This window comes from Pleurodeles waltl, chromosome 1_2 (genome assembly GCF_031143425.1).
Source record: "Pleurodeles waltl isolate 20211129_DDA chromosome 1_2, aPleWal1.hap1.20221129, whole genome shotgun sequence".
Classification (NCBI taxonomy): Eukaryota; Metazoa; Chordata; class Amphibia; order Caudata; family Salamandridae; genus Pleurodeles; species Pleurodeles waltl.
This window is the reverse complement of record NC_090437.1, coordinates 1,010,947,420-1,010,966,927: the sequence shown is the minus strand read 5'-3', so window position 1 is coordinate 1,010,966,927 and position 19,508 is coordinate 1,010,947,420. Positions and strand designations below refer to the sequence as shown.

The 19,508-nt window shown below is 48.4% G+C and overlaps 1 protein-coding gene across 4 annotated transcripts in view; it reads right to left on the bottom strand.

The window, feature by feature from the left end:
* Positions 1-19,508, bottom strand: part of ATP8A1 (ATPase phospholipid transporting 8A1) — a 944,803-nt gene that overhangs the window by 25,446 nt on the left and 899,849 nt on the right. For all 4 annotated transcript variants that reach the window (XM_069201769.1, XM_069201775.1, XM_069201788.1 and 1 more), the window contains one exon: positions 9,314-9,405. In XM_069201769.1, coding sequence (XP_069057870.1) covers positions 9,314-9,405 — 92 coding nt within the window. The remainder of the gene's footprint in view (positions 1-9,313; positions 9,406-19,508) is intronic.

Here is a 19,508-nt window from a genome sequence, read left to right as displayed (position 1 = left end):
TGACGTTATAAAATGGCCGCTCCATTTGCACTTCTCTTGAGCTATGCAATGAACATCAAAGAAGGACTATATGGTTTAAATAGTTGAGTGTAAAATGTCTGCCAATGTCCTGTTGAAGGCTTCGGCCGAAACGCGTAGACATTTGGTTGGGACAGCGTGTGTGTCTTTTGAATGGTGGGCACATTGTCGATCTTTTTTTTGTGCTTTTTGTACCAACTTTTGCTGGTGTGATTTACCTGCAATCTAATCTTTTTTCAATAAATAGCAGCCGATGAATTTATCGAGAATAAGTGGTTTTTTGAGTATTTTACCAGCTGGTATTGAATGATGTGCAGCCCTTGGTGTGCGATTTAAATACACCATTTTTCTGGATATATATATATATATATATATCCACACATACACACACCTTTCCACCAAAAAACCCTACCTAGCCTGAACCCTAAAAATTACCTTACCATCTCAAAACCCATACCCACACAAAAACATAAAGATGCCCTTATCACCCCAAAGTACAAGTTACTTACCTTTGGTAAAGAAATATCCGGTAGAGGGATATTCTAGTTGCAGATTCCTTACCTTAGAATTTCCCCCAGTCATCAGACTGGATCCGGAGATTTTTCTTTGAGCAATACCCTTGCATATCATTCGGTGGCGTAGGTCGACTCCGCGGGCATTGTTGGCGTTGTAGTCGCCGTGATGACATCAGTAGTAGTACATAGACGCTGCCTTCGTGCTGTGACGTCAGTTTCTTTTAACGACTTTCCACGCCAAAGCGCAGAGCCGCTAAGAACACTGAGATTGGTGCGCCAGAGCTAAGGACCTGAAGAGGGAATCCCTGTCTCTAGAAATCAGTTTGCAAGCGGGGAGGATGGGTGGGTCGGTAAGGAATCTGCAACTAGAATGTGTCTCTATCAGATATTTTCTTACCAAATGTAAGTAACTTGTACATCTGATAGAAACTTCTAGTTGCAGATTCATTACCTTAGAATAGATACCCAAGCAATGCCATCCTCATACTAGGAAGACTTTCAGGATCGAACAACCAAAGTAGCCGCCCCTACGGACCTGACTGTCCAGGCAGTAGTGTTTAGCAAACGTGTGCAGAGATGTCCACATAGCTGCCTGGCAGATATCCAGGACAGGAACTCTGCGTGCTAATGCAGTGGAAGCAGCAGTTGCTCAGGTGGAATGAGCACGCAGGCCCTCAGGGGGTTGCTTCTTGGCCAAGCATAGCACATTTTGATGCAAAGAAGTACCTACCGAGAGATGGTACGTTTTTGTACCACCTTACCTTTTTTCGCACCCACATACCCGACAAAGAGTTGATCGTCCACCCGGAAATCTTTAGTACAATTAAGATAGAACGCCAATGCTCTTTTTGGGTCCAGGAGGTGGAGTCTCTCCTCCTCATGAGAAGGAAGTGGGGGCGCGTAGAAAGTAGGCAGGGTGATGGACTGGCCCAATGAAAAGGCGTAACCACCTTTGGAAGGAAGGAAGCCTTAATGCGCAACACCACTGTCAGGGCGCACAGAAAAGTATGGAGGTTTGGACGAAAGGGCTTGAAGCTCACTCACCCTGCGAGCAGAGGTGATGGCAACAAGAAAGACAGTTTGGAGGTGAGGAGCCGTAAGGGGCAATTGCACATCGGCTAAAAGGGAGTACACATTAAATAAGTAAGGACAAGATTGACAATAGGAGATTTAAAAATTGAGGGCTGATAAGGTAATCTAAGGAAGGCCGAAATGGCAGATAAACATCCTTTAAGGGTGCCCAAAGCAGAGCCCTGCTGGGTGAAAGAAAGAATGAACAAAAAAACCTTGGATAGAGGGGCAGAGAGGGGATCAACAGATTTGTTGGTGCACCATGCCACAAATTTATTCCGACGACAGGCGTATACAGTTTTGGTGGAGGGACGCCTGGCTGCCAAGATAACATCACAGACTTCGGGTGGAAGATCAAGTGTCGTCAACTGTCGCCGATCAATCTTCACGCATGAAGGTGGAGGTTGGACAGGTTCGGGTGAAGAACCGACCCCTGTTGCTGCGACAGAAGATCTGCCCGAAGAGGCAGTCTGAGTGGAGGATTGATGGACATGCTCAATAGCTCTGGATACCAGACTCTCCATGCCCAGTCTGGAGCCAGCAAGATGAATTGGACCCGGTCATTCCTGACCTTCTCGAGAACTCTGGGCAGAAGTGGTATAGGCAGAAAGGCGTAAAGGAGGCCGGAGTGCCACTCAAGATGAAAAGCGTCGCCGAGCGAGTGCCGCCTTGGAAACTCCAACGTGCAAAACAGCTGACATTGCGCATTCTCTGCAGAGGCGAACAGATCTAACCAAGTCTCTCCCCACTGCTGAAAGAGACCTTGCACCACCTCCGGATGGAGATGCAATTCGTGATCGGCTGTGCATCGACGGCTAAGTTCGTCCACTTTGGCGTTGAGAGAACCAGCCAAATGTTGAACCACCAGGGTAATGCCTTGATGTTCCAGCCATGTCCGAGGCATAGTGCCTCCTGACAAAGGGTCCAGGACCCTACTCTGCCCTGTTTATTGCAGTACCACATGGCAGTAGTATTGTCCATGAACACCTGCACTATTTTCCCTTTGAGAGAGGAAAGAAATGCTTTCAACGCAAGCCTGATCCCCCGGCGCTCCAGAAGATTGATATGGAGCCCAGACTCCACCGGAGACAAGAGGCCTCTGATCTCTGCGTCTCCCATGTGGCCGCCTCAACCCACAAGTGACACATCTGTCACTATAGATAGATCTGGCTGGGGAAGGGAGAGAGATCTGTGATGGCGAATCCTGCCGCCAACTGGATGGGAGTGACGGGACAGACTAGGAGGGTTTGGAGGCTGCAGCAGGGGCAGAGGTGGACTGGGCAAACCTCTGGTTCCCTGTCCCACACATTGGGATTCCGCGTGCCCGGCAACGCAGTGGCTGGACAGCATGGGTGGCACAGTGGCTGGTCAGAGGATGCGACAGTGAGCCCCTTTCGTGGCCACGAAAGGGGTGAAAAACGGACTGTAGGGGGCGAAGGGCAGAGGAAAGACCAAGGGACTGAGCTGTAGCTCGGGAACCCTTGAATCTTTCCAAGGCTGAGTCTGCTTTGTCGCCAAAGGGACGAGAGCCATCAAAGAGCATGTTCATGAGGGACTGTTGGAGAGCACCAGAAAAAACAGAAGTACGCAACCAGGCGTGGCATCTCAAGGCCACCGTCGTAGCAACCGAACTGCCCAGAGAGTCAGTCGTGTCCAGCCCACAACGGATTGTGAACTTCGCTGCATCTCTCCCATCGTTGATAGCTTGGGGGACTATAGCACGGGCCTCCTCCGGTATCTGCAGCAGAACTTTTCGCAACCATATCCCACAGAGAGTGGGTATAGCGGTCCAAAAGGCATGCGGTGTTCACAGCACGAGAATGGAGGAAGAAAACAACTTCTTACCAAACTGTTCCAGCCTTTTTGATTCCCTGTTTTGGGGTGCGGAAGGGAATGCGCCTGAAGAAGAGGAAGCCTGAATGACAAGACTCTTAGGCGTGGTGTGTTGGGACAGGAATTTAGGGTCAATCAGAGCGGGCCAATGGCAGCGTGCAATAGTCCTATTCACAGGAGCCCCTGGCTGAAGCACCTCCATCAGGAGATTGGGCCTGGCCTCTACAGTAGGAAGCTCAAGGCCAAGGAAGTCAGCTGCCCTACTGACCACCATACCATAAATTGCTCCCTCCACCGTAGCCACGGTAGGAGGAGACAGCATGCCAGCATCTGGATAAGTATCCAGACCACTGGCGTCGCCCAATTCCTGCGCCCAGTCCAAAGGTGGGTCATCCTGGTATTCATAAGGGTCCAGGGACCCCTCTCCAATCCTTCCCCGAATTCCTACCCATAGGAAAAAGGGTCTGAATCCGACCTGAGTGAATAGGTCCCGTCGAAGACAAAGGCGGCGTCGGCTGATGCCGCTCCGAGTCGTCGGGGATAAGGATCGGGTCAATAGTGGGCACTACCGACGTCGGAAGCGTTGACAATCGACCAGGCACCGGGGAAGGTCTCAATGGTGCGACCGGCGCCGATGTGGATCCGCGAGTAAATCCTGAGGGGACCTCAGTGGCCGGAGCCGAAGCAGCCGGTGCAGAACCCGAAGGCCCCTCAACCGAACCCCTTTGGCCCGAAGGTGCTGTATCAGGGTCGGTCCGCCCAAAGATGAGGTGCATGGCCTCATAGAATTAAGTTGGGCGGGGCTCGCTACGGCTCCTGGAAACTCGTGGAAGCGCAGAGCGAATTCGGCGAGCGATGAGACCTCTTTGGCGACTTCTTTTTCTTACCTGCACCTGAAGATTTTGAAGACGACAAGTGCTGATGGCTCCGCAAACGGTCTCCAGACCTTACTCTTGTTCGAGATCGGGGCCTCCGCGGAGTCGAGTGCCGGGCCACCATGAGTTTGACGGACTGCTCCCTCAAGGCCTTCAGGTGCATGGCCCGGCACTCCGTCACCAACATCATGCATGACAGTCCTCACACGGCTTAAAACCGGACTTCGGGCCGTCCTTGATGCACCAAATAGCGGACTTCAAAGGTCGCCAAAACGGTCGAATTCAGTAAAAAAGAAACCAGTGTAGTTCTGTCCGGAGCAGCTCGTGTCACCGAAAGCAAAGAACTGACATCACTGCGTGAAGGCAGCATCTATGTACTACTCCCGACGTCATCACCGCGACTACGACGCCCGTGGAGTCGACCGATGCCACCTACCGACTCGCAATGGTATTGCTCAAACAAAAATCTCCGAATCTAGTCGGACGCCTGGTAGAAATTCTTAAGGTTAGGAATCTGCAACTAGAAGTCTCTATCAGACACCCATAACCACCCTAAGACCTAAAGATGCCCTTAATACTCAAAAACCCATACCCACCCTAAAACATAAAAATGCCTTTACCACCCCAAATCCCATACCCACACTAAAACCTAAACATACCCTTACCACCCCAAAACCCATGCCCATCCTAAAACCTAAAAATGCCCTTACCACCCCAAAACCCATACCCACCCTAAAACCTAAAAATGGCTTTACCACCCCAAATCCCATGCCCATCCTAAAACTTAAAAATGCATTTACCACCAATAACCGTTACCCACTCTAAACTATATATATATATATATATATATATACACACACACACACACACACACATACATACATCACTCAACCCACCTAATACTTACCTGTACTTACCTTTAAAACCTTTACCACCATACACCTTTACCATGCATGCGTTTACAACAAAATTTGTTGTAAAGGCATGCGTGGTAAGGGTATATTCGTGCTAAAGTCATGCGTGGTAAACGCATTTGCGTTGTAAATGCGGTGTGTGCATTACCGCGTTGTAAGTGATGTTTCCCCTTAGAATGCTGTAGAAGAATTGCCCCACTGAGTTCTTTCTTCGTTTTCTTTTTCTATGCTTATATTCTATATGTTCCTTGCATTTTAGATTATTTCTTTCTACTGATACAACTTGCCTCGGAGAAGGATAGATATATGTCTCATTCAATTACAGATGTGTATTACATATACTGTTTAAGAAAGGTTCGGTGAACATTATCTAGCTGCATGAGCCAATAAGGTGGGTCGCTGACATTCAATCATGCTTTCATTGCCACAATCCCTTTTACATTGGGAGATAGCGTTGCTATTATTATGCATTTTGATATCTCCTCAGAGTTCGCATAAAATGTACATACAATTATATAATTAAAAGGAAATTTGAATGAAGCAGCTTCAGGACAAAGCAGTAAGGTTTCCATTCGAAAAAAACGGAGGCAGGTCCTAACGATGGGCCAAAAAAGTGAACTTCTGAAACTAAGAAAACACAATGGTAGCCGACATTTTAATATGGCAATGGGCTAGAACTATTTTATAGCATAGTTTGGTCTAGGCGTGGCCATAAATTCCTTGTTCCTTATGTGCCAAATCGATGCAGACTCATTGTCCAATTGCCATGCATATCTGATGCAAGCGAAATATGTTGAGTTCATGTAAACCATGAGTAACAGTCCCTACGTTTGCTTTATATAGAAGACATACACAACATGATGGTGAGAAGTAAAAATATTGTCATTAATGGATAGAATCAAATGCTACGTCGTTATTCCTGCGTTCTGGCAGCGGTCTATTTAGAAATGTTTTATGGTACGGTTTGCAAATCAAAATGACTTTAGCTTAGAGGTCAACTCTTTGGAATCAATAAAAGGCAGGCTCAAGTCAGAGCAAACGTCAGACCCATTTGTATTCAGCGACCATTACACGAATTATTCAGACCCGATTAACGCCAGCAGAATAAACGCGTCTCAGGAATTTTTTAAAACCGAAAAAAACAGAGAGGGTACAAATAATACGTGGGCGGTGTCTCCACAGAAATCCCAGGCCTCACCTTATGAATAGTCACCCCCTAGTCACAACGTCTGCATTGTCATTCGCCCACTCACTTGCCCTGTAGACAGGGGGGGATCCACTTTTGCCAAGCCCAACATGAGGTGAGAGTTACTGATTGTATAATGAGAGCCACTGAATTTAAGTAACCCCAAGATATGCAGCACAAATTACATTAATACCAACACGATGGAAAACATTTTAATTCACAGCTCACGTTCGCATTTTATTGCAGAAACCATTTTAGCGCAACCACTGGCGTAACGAAACTTAAACCCGCCCCCCTCCCCTCCCCCTTTGCAATGAGCATGGAGGACAGGCCGCCCCCATGGACCCAATCAGGGGCCTGCCGCCCCTGCACAGCGTAGTGTGCTGAGGAGGCACTAGGGTGACCACCTGGCATTGAGGCAAATTCTGGACAGGACTATAAAAAATTCAGGACAAAGGGTCAAAATTCAGGACAAAAATTCAGGACAAAGGGTCAAAATTCAGGACAAAAATTCAGGACAAAGGGTAAAAATTCAGTACAAAAATTCAAGAACAAACGTCAGTTTTACAGACACACGCAAGAGAGGCCATGCCTCACTATGTTGTCAGTGCATTTATTTACTCTTTTTTAACATAGCACTATTTATTCACTGTGGTCTTTTTGTGATTGCCTCCTGGTATGCTACATTCAGGTGTCGCATTACGTCCTTGTTCAGTAGTAAATTAATGCCCTTCAGTACTGCGGCAAGGCCATCACCCCTACCCAAATCTACCCGATCTTTCCTGAAGAGAAAGTAACAGCAACATTTTGATTATGTTTCTGAACATTTTAAAACCCCTGGCAAACAGTTTGGGAAACATTAAGGTAATTAACCTTATGCTAGTTTAAACAAATTGAACAAAAACATCTGGCTTACCCCAACCGCCCATGGACTTTCAACTTAACGAGGCAGGGCAGATGGTGTGGGCGACAGTCTCACACCTAATGTCAGGATGTGATGTACCCATAACTTGTCTCTTGTCTCACAACACTAGAGTGTATGTCTGGGACTCTACATTTATCTCAGAAATGGGAGCCCGGACTACCAACCAAAGATAATAAAAGAGGAGGATGAGCCAGTCTACTCTGCAATCTATGCCACTGCACCACTCTACACTACTGCTCTCTCTGCTACTCCATTGTATGCCACTCTACTCCACTGCACTCTATGCCACTCTACTCTGTCCCATGCCACTCCATGCCACTGCACTCTAAACCACTGTACTCTACGCTAACGCACTCTAAACAACTGCACTGTACCCCACTGCACTATACTTTGCACCACGGGGCTCTACACCACTGCTCCTATGCCACTCTACTCCACTCCACACAACTATGCCACTAACTTTAAGCCATGCTGAACAGCAGCTACTCTGGTGTACAACATTGCTAAGGGCTAAAACACATTAGCAAGGCCAATAACTCTTTCGTAGATGAGATCTATTGGCTTTGCCAATGTTTGTTAGAACTATGAGGTTCCGAGGTACCTAAAAGAACTGTGAAAAATACAATTACATCATAATAAAGGCTGCTACAAAATGCGCAAACACATTTCGGTTAAATAAAAAAAAAAGTGTTTTTCAAATACAGATTTGAATAATATACAGTTTATACCTAGTACTAAAAAATGTTATAACACTCCATTAAAACCACACACCCCACAGCTCACTTTGGAACACCATTACAACACCTCTCTAAAAGAAATATCTTTGCCACCAGAAAACTTAAAGTGACTCCTTTTAGTAAAGTCAATGCAGGTTTTCAAGCCCCTTTGCATTTGCAAATTTACCAGTTGCCCACATTTGCATGTCTTTAGGGAAGGAGACCCCCTGGCAAGAAGGTCTGATTGTTATCTGTCTGCCCCTCCCTCAGAGCACAGGAGACCTCCTGCCTTCCAGCCGGCTGGGGAGACTGATCTGCCCGTAATTTCGCCCTGCCTCCGTTGTCCTTTAGATGAAAGGCTAAAATTACGGACAAATGCTGTCCGTGAAGACTTTCATCACGGACAATGGACGGCAGGGCGAAATTACGGACAGTCCGTGAAATTAACGGACGGGTGGTCACCCTAGGAGGCACCCTGGAGCTCGCCCCCCCCCACCCCCCCCTCATCGCGGGGGCTAATGTTACGCCACTGAGCGCAACACTTACTACACTAATCTCAAACTCAGGTCACTCTTAGCAGCTTATCGGTTGGCGGTCAACAGATAAAAGGCACCGAAGTTTCCATTCAAACAAGGCTCTTTCCTGGAGCTCTGGGTCTCCAATATATTATTCTTTATTAAACTGCTGTGCGAACTAATCTTAAACGACTCGCATAGCCCCGAAGTATTTTTTTTTTTTTTTTAACAATCCACATTGATTAAACATTTGGCTAATACGATTTAGCTTTTTTTTGACGTGTTCATGCAATCTGCGAAGTGTTCCTGCACTCGACTCCTCCATATGTCTGTCTTCCAAAAACCTTTCTCAGTTTCACTGCACTGCTTACCAATTGTTTCTGCAGACTTAGTCGATAACTGCTTATTAGAAAGTTCCAATGTGAAATAAATTCATTTTTATTTCTATTCTGCCTTTGAGTCAGAACGGCTCTATAACTTGCTTTGGGGTGGAGCGGCAGGGCCCCCCGAGAACACCCCAAATCTATATAAATCAAGAATGGGAGCACGCTACACCTCATGGTGAGGTTGGTAATGTAATCATGGCACAATAATTCACATTACGAGTTGAGAACGTCTTTTTACCCACTTCAAGTAGGCACAGTGGCTGTAACCTCTCTACTTACTAAAAAGAATTCAACAAATTCAGAAAAAAGCGTTTATGGTATCACTAGCATAAAACAAAGTAAAACTATAAACCACTTACGGAGAAGGTTTTGCTGTAATGATTCTGAGCGATACAAATTTGACGTGTTCTTCTTAAAAACATTCTTCAAAAGCTGAGCTCTTTCCGTCAAGCTGATAATAAATCATAATTGTTAAGGTTATTAACACATCAATGACACCATTTTTCATTTATTTACTAATTTAATCAGCAAATACGTTTTTTCTGTTATAAAATAGGGGAAACACCGGTAATACTTGGAAATGCTTTTGCCTCAGGTATAATGGAGAAAGGCATCATAACGTTGCAATCATAAAATACACACAGGGCCTCACAAACGTGACAGATATCCTGGATATAAAGGGTCTGTAATAAGGCTGATTGGATATCCCCTCCGCCAAGATCTAAATCAGACACATAGTGACTTATAGTCCTACAATCACACCCATGATTTTAGTAAAATTACTACTTAGTAAAAAAATATATCAAAGGCTACTCATGAAAATCTACTGAACTCCAAAAAAAATTGTGCGCTATATTCTTAAAACAGTTAACTTTGTCATGAGAAAAACGGATTTCAATTTGAAGGAATTAATTCCACGATATCCTTTGCAAATATGGGGTTTTGGTTGCTTATTCATATCTTCTTTAAACATTTGTCCCTTCATTTTTATGGGCGAGCACAAAGTGCTCCGTCCATTCTGTTATCTCTCTTTGGGCTTGAAACCACGCCCATGCCACGCCAGTCACTTACATTGGTTCGTGGGCTTACCTTTTAAAATACGCTTGCTTTCATTTGTGAAAGGCATGCATACGTCATGCCTTTTTCGGTGTTTAGCCCACTTACACAGCACCGGTAAAGTACCAAAAACATACGAGGCTCGATGTTTTCAGCCTGGAGTCTGGACTACTTTATCTGTTTATTTTCCACGCAGCGCAATCGCGCTGCATTTCACATAGCGCGATCGCGCTGCGTTTGTTTTGCTTTACAACGCTAGTAGCTCTAACTCGAACAAATGCGAGACCCATTGCATTGAAAATGCTTGTTGACAAGTGTAACTGCATAAATGCCCTGTGAGGAACTAATGCAAAAGTGTGGCAGTTTTTGTATACACCTCTGGAGCATGTGAGGCAGGACGAAATTTGTACTTTTGGTCTTTGTAGTAAACAATAACCAGGGGCACTAGAATTATGCGACTGTGCGACCGCAGCAATTTTTGCAAAGTTATAGATTTGGAGCATTTGACATATAATCCATCATATGCTGCATAATCTGCAGATTTTAACAAAAAAAAGTGTTTAGGTTCAAAAGTTACTAAAAATGCAGCAACGTGTTGCCGTGAGATTGAAGACCTTTTGTAAAGATGGACTCGTCACCCTTTTGTTGCTTCTTGTTTCATTTGGGTGTTAAACTGTTACTAATGAGGTGCAACCAATGCCTAGTTAAAAAAAGACACATTGATAAAGTAATACTATTACAAAATGTGCTGCATTATGCCGCATAATTTGCCTTTTCTTGCTGCATAATTTACTCAACTCTGTTGCATATTTTGACCCTCTCCTGCCGCATAATTCCAGTGGACCAGATAATAACTAGTTGTTAATACTAGTTACTGTAATTAGTGTTAATCTTGGATACAATGAATGTATGAGTGCTTTTAATGCAACCCCACATTTCACAGGCAAACCTGATAAATGGAAAACATTTCATGGTCTCCTGTGAAATAGGACCTTCATTATCATAACAGCCCTCAAGTCCCTCTGCAGAGCTTTACAGTTCCCAGGATTATTCGGCATGCAGTACCAAACTGCAAGATTGGTTAAATTATGCGGCAACTCCATAAATTATCCAGAATATTCTCTGGCAGTATTATTTTCATCTATTTGAGCTAGAAACAACATTTTTGTGAGAACTGCATTTTATGTGGCATTTGCGTAGTAAACGCACATGGAATCGCATAAGTCCACGTTTTTTTTTTACATCAAAATGTATTCATGAAAGATGACCACAACTTAAACGTTCCAATTACATTCAGTGCTCATTGTTAGCTGTACTTTGAAGAAACAGCTTTTTCAAGCTAATTACCGCAAGATAAACACGTCATAGAAAATAAATAGACAATGGATAACAGGTGTAATATGGTCCCATATTTCCATCACTGGGCAAAGGTTCAGGTGACATGTACAAACCAATAGGTCAACTCGTGGTTTATATAGTCACTAAAACTCCTCTATAGCAATGCAAGACAATATTACGTGGACACAGATACATAATATACATATACATAATATACATATATATATATATATATACACACACACACAAACACGTTTGTTACATGAATTTTCAGAAATTACACCATTACGCCATTTTGCATTATTTTGTGCCATTCATAGTAGAAATGTTTTAAAATATAAAATATAGCACAAAATGACGGAAAAAGGCAGGGGATGAAGAAAATCAAACACAATTGAAAGAACTTTATGCTAAAATGAAGGGAAGATTGGTTAAACGTGAAGAAGCAATATATTGGCACTAAACCTCTGGAGGGAGCACCACCACCATGAACACGGGTACTGTACTCCAGATCGCACCACTCCCTCGCCAGACTGTATTATATCATCACACCCATTAGGGTCCGGAGGCCCCCAAAACGGCCCATGCTCCCCCGCCAGGAATACATAGAGCGACAAATTCTTATAGTTGGAAGAGGTTATCTTTATTTTCAAAAGACATATATTAAAAACATATCATAACTCAACACGTACAATTGTTTAATAGCAAGTGTAGCAAAATTAAACATTTCAGCAAACAATTATATTTACATGCTAATGAGAATTCATTGTGACCGTAAATCAACCTGACAGGATCCCTTCCTGTCCTGAACCACCATTGGACCACACAGGTGACCCTGTGCCTCACCTGTATCCGTAGGAGGGGCGGTTACCCTGACTACACCGTACCTTGTCCTCCTGCTTAGGGTTCCGCCCCCCCTCCAACCACCAATCAGCCCTGGGGTGTAATGGGAGGAGCTAAGAGCTGAAGCCCTATGTTCCCCCCAGCGATCCGAGGTCTCTTACCCCCTGATCTGGTGTATCCATCCACTGGTTGGCTCAGAACTTCAGGATCCCATCCCAGATGTCCTTCCGGGAGGCCCCACCCTGGGGACCCCCTCCTATTGTTTCTAGTCACATTTATATCTCAATTTCCGCCACAAGGGCGACCAGGGCCCAAAAGGTCCTTCGCCCTCCCCTCCCAAAAAGAGGCTGCGGGCAAAACCCCATATGTCACGGATAAATTGATCAGTTCCCTGATCAGACAGATGCACCTGGTCCTTATGGAACATGTGGGCCCCCTTCAACAGTTTGTGGGGGATGTTCCACAGGCGCCCTGGTCCTGGGCACAGTTTTGCCATCTCGGCATTAAGCTGGCGTACCGACACGTTGATGGTCCTAGATCTTATCCCCGGTCCCCATTTACGACGAGGTATCATGTGGGACCAGGCAAATGCTGCCCCTGGGAATTGCTTTGCCACCCTGGTGATTTCCAGGAATACCGTCTCCCTCCGGGCCTTCTGGCCTAAACGGACCAAATCGTTGCCCCCCAAATGAATGATGATTAGATCCGGAGACTGCAGTCCCCCACATCCTCTCGCCATATCGACCAGCTGCTGTAATTGTGAGATGCCTCCTCTACCAACGCCTCACCAGCGAAAAGCTATGCTCTGCATGTCTGCTGGCTTCGACCCACGGAGCTGTTGCAACCGGTACGCCGCCCGACGAATAAATGAATGCCCCAGAACCCAGACCACGCGTTGAGCCATTGCACTGAAAGAAAAGATAGGAGCGTGAGAAATCACCAACAAGCATCTGAATTACCATTACACCAATTCTGGCCTGATGTATCGCTTGTAACACTCCGAAGACCAACGACCTATGCTTTTTACCACGTTCGCTGACAAACCCGCTGCTGCCGCTACCGTGGCAGCCCCTATTCTAAATGAGTATGACGAGTACCCTTCTGGGTCCACCCCACTCGCTTTCAGGGCTAACTTAAAAACTTCTGAGAATTGGTAGCGTGAAAGGCATTTCCCCCCGGGGTGGACGAACAAGGCCGGAGAGCCTGCCATAGGATGTACTGCCAGATAACTGTTTGTAAGTGTCACCGGGCAAACGGGGGAGCCAGGTGCCGCATATAGCGTGATGCGCGTTCCTTTCCTGAGCTGGTGCGTCTTTGATCTGCGCAGAGTTATGGATAGTGACCCGGCGCCCACCAGTATATCGCTCTGCTGCAAACCCCCAAGAACTCCTTTGAAGAACCCACCAATTCGCTAACGCGAAACGCCCCGTAGAAAGCCAAAGCGAATGCCGCGGAGAAGAGCGCCGCCTCTGCCGGGGAAGAGCAGATTACTTGGAGTGCCTTTACGAGTTTTTCCAACAAAGGGGTGGTAACGGGGCGCCTAGCATCTGTGCTACCCGGGGAATTCCTGGCCCAACCAACTAGGGCCTGTCTTACAGAAAACTTATTCAGCGGCCCCTCCATACTGCGGATTTTTGCAAAGAAACGTATCGCCGCCAAGTGGGCCTTCGCGCAAGACACCGGGCGCCCTGTATTTCGCAAGTGCTGCAGAAATACCCCCACTGCTGTCTCAGAAAATGTATCCATAATATTCTGAGTGTGCAAAATTCGCCTGTAAAGGAAAAAACTGTTCTCGTAAGCTGTTTTGGTGCGTGGCGCCAGGGACGATGCTACCAGGTCGGGGAGGGTGGAGCACCAATCTTCCACAGAGATTCTGGGAACTCCGTCATCTTCTCCCTCGCCTGGGGGTGATACCGCATAAAATCCTGCATTAATGAGCGAGACAGTGCATCAGCTGCATTGTTATGGACCCCAGGCACATGTTTCGCCTTGAACGTAATATTATGCTGCAGGCAAGCTAGAATCAAGTGTTTCAACAGGCGCAATACCAAAGGGCAGGATGCCCCTTGGCGGTTAATAACCTCTACCACCACCATGTTGTCCGACCAAAAGACTACAACCCTGTTTCTTAACTCTTCTGCCCAGATGTTGACAGCAACCACTATTGGAAACAATTCCAGAAAGGCTATATTCTTGGCCCACCCTGCCCATTCTTCAGGCCAATCAGCTCTGCACCATAATGAGCCCAGAATGGCGCCGAAACCAATGCTCCCTGCGGAGTCAGTGTAAAGGCCCAGCGTGGGGCTGGGAATCGCTTTATGGGGCCAAATAACAGATCCATTGAAAGCCCTGAGAAACAGGTCCCATAATCTTAAGTCGTCCCTAACTTCTCTAGACAACAGAGTGTGGTGATGTTTTTCTTTCAGTCCCGCCATTGAGCGAGCTATTGACCTGGAAAAGGGGCGGCCCATGGGTATGATTCTCAGAGCAAAATTCAGCTGGCCCACTAAGACCTGCAACTGGTGCAGGGTCACCTTCTCTTGGGCCAACATGGCCCGGATGGACTCTTTAAAAGCCAGCAACTTGTCCCTGGGCAAGCAACACTCCCCTGCCATTGAGTCGATTTCAATTCCCAGAAAAGTGATGCAGGTAGAAGGGCCGACCGTTTTTCCCAGTGCCAAAGGTACCCCAAATTCCTTGAACAAAGTGATCAATGCCTGCAGGGCCCAACTGCACTTACCAGAGCTCGGGGGACCCAGAACCAGGAAGTCGTCCAGGTAATGGATTATATCGCGGTGACCAGTACGCATAGAGAAAACCCACTGAAGAAAGGAGCTGAACTGCTCAAAATAGCTGCACGATATACTACAACCCATAGGCATGCATTGGTCATAAAAATAATCACCCCGGAATTGGAAACCCAACAGGTGGTAATCGGCGGGGTGGACGGAAAGCAGGTGGAAGGCCGATTCAATGTCTATTTTTGCCAACAAAGCCCCCCGGCCCAATGCCCTCACTTTATCTATGGCGTTGTCTACCGATGCATAGTGCACCGAGCAAAGCTGGGGATCAATGGCATCGTTGACCGACGACCCCCGAGGAGCAGACAGGTTGTGGATCAGTCTGAATTGTCCTGGTTCTTTTTTAGGCACTACACCCAATGGTGAACACACAAAACCCGCTTGCGGAGGGCATTTAAAAGGACCGGCAAGCCTGCCAAGGGCCCTCTCCTTCTCTAATTTTTTGGCCACCACTGCAGTGTTCTTGGAAGCAGATATTAAGTTCCTACAGTGACTTACGGGGGGAACGTTAGGGGTGGGAATCCGGAAACCGGAGGAAAACCCGTGGAGAAGTACCAGTGCCGAATCCAATGAAGGGTAAGCCTGCAACCATGGGCGTAACGCCTCTAATCTAACCGGGGAAGGCAAGGGGTGTTCAATTTGATGATTTGACAGAGTCTTTTCCCAGCTCTTTTGATTTCTTGATACACTTTGATTCAGGGTGGGAGGGGTGACCGCAAAAGGAACTATTATGAGGGGCGTGGCTTGGCCACCGGGCAAGATGGCCGTCACCCTGTGAGGCTCTGCCGGGGCCGGGCAATTTATCCGTCAAAATCCATCCTAAATGCGGTGGAGAAGTAGCGGACCCCTGGGGCTTCCCCCCGGGGCCTCTGCCGGCGTTATTTGAGCTGGGTTTGGCTGCTGTCGGGGCCCGGGGAGCGGAGGAGCGTCAGGAGGCCTTGCGCCGGCTGCTCTCCGCGCGCGCCGGCTTCTGTGGTGAGCGCGGGGGGAGTGGAGGCGGCGGCCGCCCCCCCTGATCAAGGGGCGCGAGGACAGGAGTGCAAAGGACTTAGGGGGAGCCTGATCGGCGGTCGCTTCGGACCGCGGCTCCCCCTCCCCCCCTCCTTTTTTCTCCGGCGATTGGTTCCGGGTGCGTGCCGCGGCTTGGAGCCCCGGCCTCGCGGGCCGCTCCCGCCCCTTGGACTGAGTCTCCCTCGGGAGATCCCGGTTCCCGGACCCACGGCGGAGGAGCGCGGGGCCCGGCTGACGGATAGCGCATATCGAGCGCTGGCTGAGTGCGCCGGGACTGGATAAGGTGCGTGCCTGAGACCTGGGCCTGCTTGGGGACCTGTTTGGAGGACTTGGATACTGCCCCCGGCTGCCTGTACATAAACTTTTCTGACGCCCTGCGGACCGCGCTTGGAATCCTGCACTGTGCTGGGAGCATAGAACCAGGTAGGGGGCGGATTGGGGGCGAGGCGGGGGTCGAGGGTCCTGGCTGGCACGGTGCTGCGCTCCCGGTGCCCCCATGGGCTCGAGGAGCTTAAACATCCTGGACTTGTAATTTGGTGGCTGGCTGGCCCCCTCCCCCCGCCCCCCCTGTGCTGTGTCGTGCCCCCTGAAGTCGGCGGAGCTAATCTGGGCTCACGTATAGAAATGAATGGACTTGGGAGCGGCGGAGGCCGCTGGGCGTGCCGGGGGCCGCCTGGTAGCTTGGTGGAGTGAGCGAGACAGTCAAACAGTTGTTTTTACCGGCGTTAGAGACCTGTAGTCTCGGACAGGTGCATCTGGACTGCGCCAGTTGCACTATATGGTAATACTGCAAGATGGGCAAGGCAGATAAGCGACAGGCTAAACTCTCCTTCTCCGGAGGAGAAAAACGTGGCGCCACTTCCGACCCCCGGCCCGGAGATGCAGACGCTGAGGAGGGGTCTTCAGAGATGTCTGTGAGAGCCATGTTCATGGAACTCAAGACCAGTTTGGCCGGGATAGACGCTAAGCTGGATCATGTAACGGAGCGGCTTGACCGCATTAGAGCCCGGGTGGATGACCACGACGCTAGATTTGAAACTCTGGAGACTCGCACATCTGAGATAGAGGATGCTCGCAGTGGCGATAGAGAACAGATTGCGCAGATGGAACGACTTCTGGAGGTGATACGAAACAAGAATGAGGACCTGGAAGCCCGGTCCCGTCGTAATAATATCCGTATCGTGGGGCTGCCGGAGGCAACAGATATGGGTCGCATGGAAGACTTCGTCGAGAACATGCTACAAGAGCTGTTTGCAGGCGAGCTCTCTCGGCTGTTGGTAATTGAGAGGGCACATCGATCCTTGGGCCCTCGGCCTCCGCCTGGCACTCCTCCGCGCCCAATCATTGCACGACTATTGAATTACAGGGACCGAGACACTGTGCTCCGGCTAGCTAGGGAGAAAAGTCCCCTAATATTTAAGAACTCCGAAATTAACTTCTTTCCTGATTATACTCCAGGCGTACAGGCACAGAGACGGGCTTTTCTGCTGATAAAGCGTTTGCTCAGCCAGGATTTGCTCTGTTATACCCGGCTAAATTGAGGGTGCGGCATGAAGGCAAAGTGCTATATTTCACGGATACAAAGCAGGCGAATAAGTTTGTAAGACGATTGCCTAAACAGCGAGGAGCGGGGGCGCCGGGGGGGTGAGCCCCGAAAACGCCTCACTTAGTGACAATGATTAAGTGTTAGACCTGGGACCTCGTTGCTTCTGGAACTGTGGAGAAGTGCGGGTCCGCTCCGCGATCTGCCCCTGATGTATAGCTGATGTTTGCCCGTAACCCCTCTCTCCCATACCTTCTGGGTGGAGAGCTGAACGGCGGGCTTCTGCCCCCACGGATGATTCCGGTTCTCTTTAGTTACATGCCTGCAGTTTGGGCTCTAGGGATGGTTGGGTGGGACACTACTAGGGTCCGATTGGGGGGCCTGGGTGGGAGGAGGGAGGAGGGGGCAAATTGGGAAATGATCTTGGTTCTTTTTTTGTTTGGTTTTTGGCAGGTGGAGGGCTGTGTCCATGTGCGGAGCTGCATGACTGAGGTTCTGGATGGGGGATGATACTTCTTCTACTGTGAGATGCTTGACATGGAATGTGCGGGGACTTAATGACAACCGAAAAATCCGGCTGGTGATGGCTTATGTTAAACGTCATGGCATTGATATTTGTATGCTCCAAGAAACGCATCTGATGGCGTAGACAGTCGGCAGGCTGAAGGCTGGCTGGGTTGGTGAGGCTCATCATTCGGCATACTCTAGCTACACCCGGGGGGTTGCAATCATTATCCGTAAGGGGCTGCAGTGGCGCACGCGCGAGATCATTACTGACCCCAATGGTAGATAAGTAATGCTGAGCGGAATGTTGTTAGACAGGGCTTGCCGGCTAGTGGCAGTATATGGGCCAAATGTGGATGACTCGGAATTCTTCCTGCAGGTATGGCGCCAAGCAGAGTCGCTGGGAGCTGGGGCTGTGATTTGGGGCGGTGATTTTAATGTTGTGCTGGATGCGTGGCTGGACCGCGAGAGTGTGGCTAGGATGCAACATGTTTCGGCAGCAAGGGCATTGACAGCAGTAATGGATAGTGGCGCGCTGGTAGATTTGTGGAGGCAGAGACACACAGGAGTGCGGGAGGGCACTTGTCTGAATTACTTTCATAGCAGCTGGTCCCGTATTGATCGATGGCTGGGCACTAGAGATGTGGAGGTCTGGACTAGAACAATTAACCATCTCCCCCGTACACTGTCAGACCACTCACCGGTATTATTAGACCTGGCGATACCTAGTGAGCTACATTCAATGGTGATGTGGCGGCTGCCCAGTGGTGCTCTCCGGGACGACACCTTTCGAGCGGAGGTACGAGAGGCTATTCGGCTATTTTTTTAGGAGAACCGAGGGTCGGTGGACTCCCCTGGCACGGTATGGGAAGCATTTAAAGTGGTGATCCGCGGGGAGTGCCTAGCAAAGCAGCATGGGATAGTGAAGGCACTAAGACGGGAGATGGCAGATATTGAAAGAAGGCTTGAGGACCTGGAGCGGAGACTTGAGGCGACATGGTCAAACGAGGTACTTGCGGAAATCAGACGAGAGGTGTCACTGTATGAAGAGGCCTCTCTTAGAGAGGTTTGCTTCCTTGGGAGACATGCGCGGGCTCGTAGGTATGGAGAGGGTGAGAGAGCTGGGAGGACACTTGCGGGGTTGCTGTGCAGCCCCTGGGCCAGCGATTACGTCTCTGAAGTGTTAGACACCGAGGGTGGCAGGGTGATTGGAACTGGAGGCGTGATGCAGGAATTTACTACATTTTACTCGCAGCTATACGCGCCTCCGGAGGGTCTCAGAGAGGCAGATATGAAGGAATATTTTGAGAGCATTGCGTTAGTGTGGTTTGAAGAGGCACACAGGATGTATCTGGATATGCCGTTCACGGTAGAGGAGGTGGTGGCGGCGATCCAGAGCCTACCTGGGGATAAGTCTCCTGGCACTGATGGTTTGTCCCCTGCCTTTTATAAAGAATA